Source organism: Primulina tabacum, chromosome 2 (assembly GCF_025594145.1).
Source record: "Primulina tabacum isolate GXHZ01 chromosome 2, ASM2559414v2, whole genome shotgun sequence".
NCBI classification, from domain to species: domain Eukaryota; kingdom Viridiplantae; phylum Streptophyta; class Magnoliopsida; order Lamiales; family Gesneriaceae; genus Primulina; species Primulina tabacum.
The window spans coordinates 46,336,694-46,347,246 of record NC_134551.1 but is presented as its reverse complement, the minus strand read 5'-3'; the positions used below and the strand labels follow the sequence as shown (position 1 = coordinate 46,347,246).

At 35.9% G+C, this 10,553-nt stretch overlaps 3 protein-coding genes across 3 annotated transcripts; all 3 read right to left on the bottom strand.

Moving 5' to 3' along the window:
- Positions 1-6,372: 6,372 nt before the first annotated feature.
- Positions 6,373-7,549, bottom strand: LOC142537768 (protein FAR1-RELATED SEQUENCE 2-like). The gene is made up of 2 exons (XM_075643261.1): positions 6,824-7,549; positions 6,373-6,531 (listed from the first exon to the last, which is right to left on the bottom strand). Exons 1-2 carry the CDS (start codon positions 7,547-7,549, stop codon positions 6,373-6,375), a joined length of 885 nt encoding a protein of 294 aa, XP_075499376.1.
- Positions 7,550-8,425, bottom strand: LOC142537767 (protein FAR1-RELATED SEQUENCE 5-like). The gene has a single exon (XM_075643260.1). The coding sequence runs from the start codon at positions 8,423-8,425 to the stop codon at positions 7,550-7,552; it is 876 nt and encodes a 291-aa protein (XP_075499375.1).
- Positions 8,426-8,502: 77 nt separating this feature from the next.
- Positions 8,503-9,389, bottom strand: LOC142537765 (protein FAR1-RELATED SEQUENCE 5-like). Its single transcript, XM_075643259.1, has 2 exons — positions 9,377-9,389; positions 8,503-9,281 (listed from the first exon to the last, which is right to left on the bottom strand). The coding sequence occupies exons 1-2, from the start codon at positions 9,387-9,389 to the stop codon at positions 8,503-8,505; spliced, it is 792 nt and encodes a 263-aa protein (XP_075499374.1).
- Between the last annotated feature and the right edge of the window lie 1,164 nt (positions 9,390-10,553).

Sequence of the window (10,553 nt, the reverse complement as noted above, 5' to 3'; positions counted from 1 at the left end):
ATTTTTAGAGTTGATTTGATTAAGATTTGATATCATATTTGTATTGTTATTGGTTATGAGTTGTGGGAATTGATATTTGTTGAGTTGCATTGCTGGGTATATAGAGATTGTGCAGTTATGCCGTTGAAACAGAATTTGATTTAGTTCTGATTATATCCAGTATTGATTTGAGTGGTGTATTGATATTATACTCCTCGGTATTGTCATTGCCAGATTGAGTATTGACAGATTCAAATTCGAGACTTCGACTTCGTCAGATCGACAAGAGAAAGGTATAAATCAATGTTGATCCGGGATTGCACAACTCGAGTTTGATTTAACTTGAGTTTCCCAAAATCACATACTTAATTGTCATTTCCTCGATATGTTGCAATGTCTGAGATTGAGATGCTTATTCTATTGATTTATAGCAAAGCGTATATTGAGTCATGGGCGGAGATGCCTAGTCATTGGCAGGATATGCCAAGTCTCTGGCGGATAGGCCAAGACACTGGATGTTTGGTTTATATCGATGTTGCGTAGGAGCGGATCAGCTTCTATTGCGGAGATTCGGTATATTGGGCCAATGTCCAGGAACCGGGATCCCTAAATTAGAGATGAGTCGAGTCTGAGATGACGAGTCTAGAGTTTATTTACAGTTTTATATCGATTCATGTCTTTCAGATTTGATACATGTTATTGATATATGTTTCATGCTTTTATATCTGTTTATATGATTGCATGTATACATTGTTTATACTGGGATTATATTCTCACCGGAGTTATCCGGCTGTTGTTGTGTTTGTATGTGTGCATGACAACAGGTGGGACATGATCAGGGTCACGAAGAGGATGAGAGATTCAAGTTTAGCGTGGAGATCCGGACTTAGGAGCAGATTTAGTTTTCAGCACTTTATGTAGTTTTTGAACACTAATGGATCTGAATATCTGTTGTACAAGACTTGTACTTTATATTGATACTTATATCAGACTGATTTCATTATGTTCCGCATTTTTGTATTTTAAAATAAAAAAAAATTTAGACCTTGTTTATATAATTGATCTAATTATTCCCAAAGATGATTAAGAAATGAATTAGCGTCCGGGTCCCCACATGAACACCCTGTTCACAAGAGGGGCAAGGAATGAGAAGATCAAAGAACTTACGTATAAAATCCGGTTGGACCCCTCGAAGAGTTTGGGGGTGGGAAGGGAGCTTTTTAAATGCGCCTCCTCAACTGGAAGCAACATCTGTTTCAATAGTAGGAATCCAGTTGGAGTGGCTCCCTCTGTGAATATGTTTGCCCGGGAGGGCGGACTGGGCTGCAGAGGCTCTTGGAGTGGCCGGCTTTGAAGAGGAGGGTTGGATTGTGTTGCTTGGGAGGTGGCGCCCTGGATTTTCCCTTGGGTATTCTCAAGATGCACCAGTTTCGGGCTTTTGGTAGCCTTTCTTTTCCTCTGGATGAGGGGAACATGATCCTCGTCTTCCTCCAGGGAGCCGGTCACCACCCAGTTTTGGTGACTTTCGGCTTGGGCCATTTCCTTCAGCCGGGCCTCCTCTTCCTCGACCCTTTTCTCAGCAGCAGCTCTCCGGGCTCCCAGTTTCTGCTCTTTAGCTGCCTTCTCAGCCGCCCACTTCTTGGAAAAGGCCTCCTGCATCTCTGTATTTTATGAAGAAAGAAAGATGGTTAGCTGTTGATTACAAATTAATGAGACAAGAAATAAAAAATTCAAGGAAGAGAGAGATACCGGGTTGAGAGCCTGAGCCAACAACTTCATCTATCCTCCGGTCAATTGGGTCTTCAGCCCGGACACTCAACCCATAGGCGATCAAATTTTCATCTGATATGAGGATGGAGGAAGAATATTTACGACCTTCCACCAGGGTTTGGCTTCTGAGGAAGGGAACCTCAAATTATAAGTCTTGAGAAGGGCGGGTTGTGGAGGAAGGGAAGGAAGAAACCCGGTCATACAAGGAAGAGGGACCGGGAGTTGGATGAAAAGAATCATCATTTCCACCTTTTCTGGGAAGAAGGGATATCATCAAGAAACCGGAGTTAAGCCGGGCAGACAGGGAGAAGGCATTGTCTCCCAACCGACAAACAAAAATGTAATGTAGAAAGAGGGGGTTGATAAGGAGATTGTTCATCTTAAAGAGAACGTAGGTCGAGGCCATGATGCAAAAGGAATTGGGGTGGAGTTGGTTAATAGGTACACCAAAAACTTGGCGACCTTGATGTAAAAAGAGGGGATGGAAAACCGGAGACCATTTCTGACTTGGTCTTGGAAGAATGTAATATAACCAGAAGGAGGGCTGTCTGCCCGGTCAGACGGACCGAGGATTAAGATAGGAAAAGAAAAAGAAATGGCGCCGAGAGTCCTGAGCTTCTTGTCTGCTCCCGAGCGCAAGGTGCTGCTCATTGAAGCAAACCAAGGAACTCCTGGAGTCTCAGGTTTTGGGGGAGGGGAGGAAGAAGCCCGAGCTTTGCCCCTTACCCTTGCCCTTTTTTAGAGCCCGGGAAGGGCCAGAAGAAGAAGGCTTGGATTTTCTGGTTTTTGGCTTTTTAAGGGAACGGTTGAAAAGGCGTGGTGGGGGAGAAGGAAAGGGTGAATCGGAGCACAACGCGGTGGACTCGTAGCTAGGCGAGCCTCGCGAATTCGCTCCGGAAGTGGAAGAGGTAGAATTCGACATGTTGGGAATAAATGAAGAAGAAAACTTACAAGTTCGAGGGAAGGAGATTGGTGTCCGATCGAACGGATAGGTTGTTGTGGATGGAAAGTCGCCTGAGTGAAGAGAAGCGCCGTGCGTCGGAGAGATTTGGAGAGAATTTAAATATCATAAAGTGACAAATGAAGGGGGCTGTTTGGTTTTATATAGGCGAAGTTGGGTATGAACTCAACCGTTGATCTAAAGGCAGATCGGACGATCAGGATGAATCTAGGAAATTGTGCAGGCATGTGAAAGGACGTGTATGGTTATCGAAGTGTCAGGCTCATTATTACCTCGGAATACGAAACGATTCGGACCTTTGAAATTCTAGGGCGTGCGTCATCATGACATCATCCTGACAGCCCGAGAATACTAAGCGACGTAGTATTTGAAGTCCAGGAGACATGAGGCCCCGACATCTTATTTAAAGTCCGGGAGATATGAGGCCCCGACATCTTATTTGAAGTCAAGATCACATCACCCGACATCTTATCTACAGCCCGGGAAATTGAAGCCCCTGGCACTTCATCCCACCTCTGGGATATTTGAAGTCCCCAATGCTTTTATAGTCTGAAATTAATTATTCTTCTATTTTGAAACCCAAGCATTACTGATCAGGACAGCGAGTAAAACTTTAACCCGACTATTTAAGGGATGGGTGGTGATACCCCCCATAAGAACTCGGGTCATGGATGACCCGAAATACTAAATGAATAGCCCAAATCAGAGTCAATATACATAGTACCTTCTTCAGTATCCGGACATGAGGACGCCGGGATATTTTCTACCCGAGAAATCGAGCGCCCGTGCTCTCATGCAAGCTCCCGGTAACTTGTACCCGGGCTACTCCGAGAAACGCACCACACTCGAGTGGTATCGGTATGAGGTATCTAATCTGTCAGAATAGTATATGTTTGGCGTATTTTAGAAGTCATCAGAAGCAAAAGTATGGGCAGCCGACTTGCCATACTTAGCACGTGGACACTGAAAACAAGGTAATGATAAGATCTCCTCCTATAAATAGCAGGTACATTTCTCATTTACAGATTCTGAAAATTTTGTATCTTCAAGCATACACATATATTCTCACATATATTGCCTTTCTCTTCAACCTGCTGACTTAAGCATCAGAGTGGATACGCCGGACACTCCTCTGACGCCAATGCACGAATTCCTTTACTTGTTTGCAGGTTACAGCTGAATCCATTATCCTTGCTCAAATTTACTAAACATAAAATTATCCTCATCATCAGGTGGATTGCCCACGTATCTCATACTCAATTCACCCGGATATCATCAATACTTATCCGGATTTCAACAATGTCTTTTACACGCCAAGAATCAGTTTTTCTTCGGGGATATTGGATAAGGTCGAGGAATTATCCGGAGATGGAGAGGAAGCTAAAGAATTTTGTAGCTTGAGTTCAAAGAGCAACAGTGAAAGATATCAGAAAGAGAAGGAGAAGAAGAAGGTGACATTTATTATGTCGAATGAAGCGGCGCCGGCTGATCATGTCGTCCTACTTTACTCTCCCCTCCGATCGGGTGTAATTTGTTAGAAGATCTTAAATTTTTGCGTTTTCATCTTTTTTAACATGATATATATTTGGTCTTATGTTTCAAATGGAATTAATATCAAAATTTATATTTGTGCTAAGCAAAATTTATATTTAACCATTTTTTCATGTAAGCAACGTTACATCAGTAATTTTAACGATAAACGAATAAAATTACTAAAAATTATAAGATACATGATTGATCCTCCATTTTGATAATATAAACAAATTACAAATAACAATACGTGACAAAAATTGCAATTTCCTCATATCAATATTATGTGATTTTAAAATCTGCAAAACATATTAATGATACAAATTTTAATATTGGATGGGAAAGTGGAAAGCTCGATACATCAATATAAGGATGTAAATAAACCAAACCGTTTGTAAGCTATTCGAAGCTCGATTCGATAAAAGCTCGTTTAATGAGATTCGTTAAGATAAACGAACCAAGTTCAAGCTCTACAATATTCGGCTCGTTAGCTCGTGAACATGTTCGTTAGTAAATTCATAAGTAATATCTCAGATGAAATATAATAATTTTGATATTTAATTTATTGATTTAACACATTAATTATGAAATATATAGAAAAATCTATTAAATTTATTTATTATAATAAATTGACAAATTTCAATAAGAATATTATATTTTTTTCTAAATGTATAATTTATTTTTTTAATGAATTTAATGAATATTCAAATGTACAATTCATATTTATTGAGCTCGTTTAGGTTCGATAAAAGCTTGAATAAGCTCGTGAGCCATGAATATATTCGTTAAATAAAGGTCGAGCTTGACTCGATTATAAACAAGTCAAGCTCAAACATTTAAGAGTTCGGCTCGACTCGACTCAATTACATCCCTACATCAATATCATCTAAAAGAAACTTTGGATTTTTTTGTCATCCATATGAGCATATGCATATTTGTCAGAGCCATACTTGTGTTTGACATGATAGTCATGTTGCACTAAATAGTTCCTTGTAAATAACAAATATATTAAATAACTACATAAATGTTTAAGTCAATAACAAATCAATAAATATTTAAAATAATTATATAAATATTACTCATACAAGAGTTTTAGAATAGAAAATATTTATTAAATTTGTATAATCTAGTTGTCGAATCATTTCTTTTTTAATCGACAATTATAGTAGGCAGTAGCTAAAATTCTTTTTGTTAAAAAAATGCAACTTTAATTGATGCAGCATAATATTATTAAAATATTAAAACATAGAGTAGGTCTCTTGTGTGACGGTCCCACGAATATTTATATGTGAGACCAGTCAACTCTACCGATATTCACAATAAAAAATGATGTTATTAGCATAAAAAGTAATATTTTTTCATGGATAACCAAAATAAGAGATACGTCTCACAAACTACGACCCGTGAGACCGTCTCATTCAAGTTTTTGCCTAAAACATAATAACATTTTCACGAATTTTAGATCGAATCATATGCAAAACTTTCAAATTACTAACTTTTCAACATCCAATAGAAGATTAAACTACAAAAATAACATATAAAAATTAAGAGACTTAAAATATAAAGTCAACATATAATTTTTTTTTAAAAAAAACTATAAAACAGTAAACGGGGAATATTAGAAGGCTCTTCCGTTTTTTTTTAGGGTAATGCTATGTGTACATAATGGGTTACATAGAGGCTTACATGTAATTATTAATTAATTATTAAATTACAATTAAACCCTCATCCTAAATTGATAGACTACACATTCCATTCATTATCTCTTCTCCTATCAATAATATTAAATTGTTTTTTTAATGCAAGTCCTGAGATTTATCATACAATTTTTTTAAAAAAAATATATTTTGATAAATATTATATTTTTCAATATTTAATAAATCATATAAAAAATTAATAGTAATGATTTTTAAAATTAAAAAAATTAATGATTGTAACTACAATAATAAATTATTATGATCTCTTAATGAAAACATACAACGTACTAACAGAGTTTCCATGAAATGAACATAAAAACCATAACACATTAAATTGCGTTGAACAAATATGAAATTTCATATTCATTTCAAATCCAGAGTCTTCTAACTTGTAAAAAATAATCTAAATTCAAGTACATCTAATTGCATGTCCAATTAACTTGCTTCATAGTTTATTACACCCATAGATCCGATCACTTCATCATCATTCGAACTCCATCTTGACGAGCATGGTGTTGTCGATGCTTGATCACCTCCGTAGTTGGATACTAAATGTACTCCGTAATCGATATTCCAAGGATGGTGATGAACACCCTATAATTATTATGCAAATATAAGAAACAAACATATGTGTGTGTGAGTGATTAGCAACATGAAACATGAAAAACATAATATCGTACCATTAATTATTGTGAGAAAGAGAGCGGAGTCATCACAGCATTTTGATCAGGTGGTTGTATAAACACATTACTGGATTGAATTTTTTTTGGTTGGGAATTTTTTTCTTTGCTTGATATCATTGATACCTACAAAAACAACATATGTATGAATAGAATGCAAGCTATTGATGCGACTTAATTAAAGAAGTATTATGAATATATCGTACCTTCGATTTCTTAGAAGACTTCTCCAATGGACCTTTCTTTCGAAGCTTCTTAGGGGCTCCTTTTGTTTTAGTGTACTTTGGGTCAAGAACTTTGCAAGTAGAAACTTGGGTTGCATCATCAACATGATCTACTTGCATGCTCAGTTGTGATATCAAATTACGACCACAACCTGATCCCAACTTTGATATAGCAAGATCACTTGCTTTAGTTTCAATCCACTCGAGAAGCTTTTGAGTTTCATCATCATTATCTGCAGCCAAATCTGCAACATCTGTAAATGCTTTGCACAACTTCTCATAATTTAATTGACCAGGAGTAGTTATCCATCCATCATAATTGATCTTCACTCTCATATACAATCTACTCACATCTTTCCTCCAACGTCGAAGTATATATTGCTCAGGAACTGCCGACAATTTGTTACAGATTAAAACTGCAATAGCATGCCTACAAATTATTCCCCTGAACTCAAATAAATGACAACTACAAGAAAATGTGCATTTATCTCTCTCAAAAATAATTTCAAACTTTTTTTCCTTAACTCTCTCATGTACTGTAAAATCTTCTGTAACAACATATCTCGTACTGAAAGACCCTTCATCACTAGATTCAATGTCACAATACATCTTTCCTGTCAATTCTTGTTGAAATTCTTTAAATTTTACAATTGTAAAAGCACTTTGAAATTGCCTCTCCCAATCAAATCGAGTAACACAAGGGACCATCTAGGAGAAGGATTTAAAATCGGCTTGAAACTCTTTCTCAATTTTACTCCTCAGAGCTCGCTCATATTGCTCCACAAACTGTTTTAAAGATGTTTTTGAATGGACATACCCGTCAAAAAAAGCATTCATACCCTCACTCCGTTGGGTTGTTGACATTCCGGCCCAAAATGATGTTTTGAGAAAACATGGAACCCAACGACTTCTCTCTCTAAAAAGCCCGATTAACCAATCATTATTTTTCAATTCATACATATCAAGCATAGAAAACCAACCATGTTTGAACTCATCTGCACTTTGTGATTCATATACCAATTTATGTACAGATGAGAGTATGGAAGCCTTTTGACAATGATATCCAAATTTTTCAGGTAATTTCTTAAGTATATGCCATAAACACCACCTATGTTTTGATTTAGGAAATACAACTTCTATGGCATTCTGAATTGCCATGTCTTGATCAGTGATTATCCCTTGAGGTGCTTCAAATTCCATGCACTCTAGCCATATCCTAAACAACCAGACAAATGTCTCTGTATCTTCATTAGAAAGTAGACCACACCCAAGTAGTGTCGAGTGTCCATGATGATTTACACCGACGAAAGGAGCAAATGGCATGTCGTACTTGTTAGTTAAGTATGTTGTATCAAAAGTTACTACATCTCCAAATTCCTTATAAGCTTGTCTACATCTATTATCTGCCCAAAATACATTTTTTAATCGACCCTCATCATCCAAATCAAAGCTAAAGAAAAAACCAGGAGAAAATGACTGCATTTTGGAGAAATAAGCTTGAATAGCAGCTGCATCTCCTTCTCCAAGTCTTAATTTTCTGACCTTATCAATATAATTTCGACAATCTTTTTCAATGAAAGTCATCTTTTCATATCCACCTGCTTCAACGACAACTGAGTTATAACTTTTATGGAGAGGAATACCTGCTATATCATTCACCTCTAGTTGTCGTACTTGTTAGTTAAGTATGTTGTATCAAAAGTTACTACATCTCCAAATTCCTTATAAGCTTGTCTACATCTATTATCTGCCCAAAATACATTTTTTAATCGACCCTCATCATCCAAATCAAAGCTAAAGAAAAAACCAGGAGAAAATGACTGCATTTTGGAGAAATAAGCTTGAATAGCAGCTGCATCTCCTTCTCCAAGTCTTAATTTTCTGACCTTATCAATATAATTTCGACAATCTTTTTCAATGAAAGTCATCTTTTCATATCCACCTGCTTCAACGACAACTGAGTTATAACTTTTATGGAGAGGAATACCTGCTATATCATTCACCTCTAGTTGTCGTTTCACGTGAACATCCAATTGACGATAGCATCGAAATACTCTGGATTTGGATGGACTAGTTTGGTGATTGTGCTCGAGATGAACACCGGTAATGCTCCATACTCCTGCAGTATCTGAACAAGCTGACAAACTAGCTTTACAACCAGTTTGACTTGTTGGTTGGGGCTTCAGTGTAGTGCTTGTATTACTACTTTTACGACCTTCTCGGCTACATGTGAATGCAACGTACGTAACAATCCCTTCGTTATTTTTCTGTGAAGTTCTTTTTCTAACTGGAAAACCAATATGATATGCATACTTCTTGTAAAATTCAAAAACTTCATTCTCACTTTTAAATTTCATTCCAACCTTGGGCTCAGTCTCACTTTTTTCTGCAAACAAAGGTGCAACATTCACCAAAACACCATCTTCTGAATTTAAAGCACCTACACAAAACATGCATCAAATTCTTATAAATATTCTTTAATAAATGATGGTATATTCTTTAATAAATGATGGTTGCAGATGGTTAAACAATTACCTGGGTCAGACATTAGAGAGCTTCGTTGGATATGGGTCCTGTAATTGCAAGGAGAAGGAGCCAAATATAATGGGAATATATTATAATGGGATGTATGATAATTATCTTGTTCTTCGGTATATTTTATTAATTTTTTAGAATATACACACACATATATATCAACATCATCACTCTAATTGATGTTATATATTTTAAAATTTGAAATTAACAATTTGTATAATACGTCACATATATGATATAACCTGTGGATGTCAGAAAGTAAACAAACAGAGCAAACAAAGCTAGAACTTTTGAATTATTTGGGCTGGCTGGTATTATTAGTTAGAATTGTGATTATTATTATAATTTATTTTAGACGGAGAAGAATAGGGATTAGAAACAACATCCAAAACAAACGAAACAATCTACAATCTCTTTTACGAATCTACATCCAAAACAAACGAAACAACAAATTGGAAGAAAAAAAACTAACCTTAATTTACAGTAATAAAGATGTAAAACAGAGAGAATAGATGGTCGTCTCGATAAGCAATAGAATATTTCTATGATCTCGATTTTTTCTTCGTCTTTACCGCATATGGATTTGGAAGCGAGGGTTGGGAGAGGAGAAGAAAGATACGGTCAATCGATTTGGAGTGAGGGCTGAGATAGGAGAAGAAATAATTAATAGAATAGGTAGTCTATCAATTTAGGGTGAGGGTTTTATTTGTAATTTAATAATTAATTAATGATTACATGTAAGCCTCTATGTAACCCATTATATACACATAGCATTTTCCTTTTTTTTTATTACTTATGTAAATTATCGAAAAACAAACCACATCATTTATTCAAACTATATATCGATCGAGCCATATAAATCCAACTAATTACAAAATTTTATTAAACTAAATTTTTTTTCGAAAAATAAACTATACAAACACATAACTCGTACATTGGATATTAATCTCTTATCACTCATCTAATAGCGAAAAATCTTGAATTTCAAACATAACACCGAACTACCGGTTAAAATTTTTCAACAAAATTTAATGACTATTAAAAGTTGAAGAGCACGTTTGGCAATCAATGTGGGCGAGCGATAAAGATGCATTGAAGTTTCGGGGGCATTAAACTCAATTTGGTCTTAATGTTTAATAAAATTCAAATTCAATTTTTTTTTATTTAGACTTTCCCA

Excerpts from the sequence above, each read along its gene's own strand:
- LOC142537768 (XM_075643261.1), bottom strand. The coding sequence starts at position 7,549 with ATGGTCCCTTGTGTTACTCGATTTGATTGGGAGAGGCAATTTCAAAGT. Across the intron at positions 6,532-6,823 it reads AGTCTTCTAAGAAATCGAAG|GGTGTTCATCACCATCCTTG; the intron begins GTACGATATATT and ends TAATAATTATAG.
- LOC142537767 (XM_075643260.1), bottom strand. The coding sequence starts at position 8,425 with ATGACTTTCATTGAAAAAGATTGTCGAAATTATATTGATAAGGTCAGA.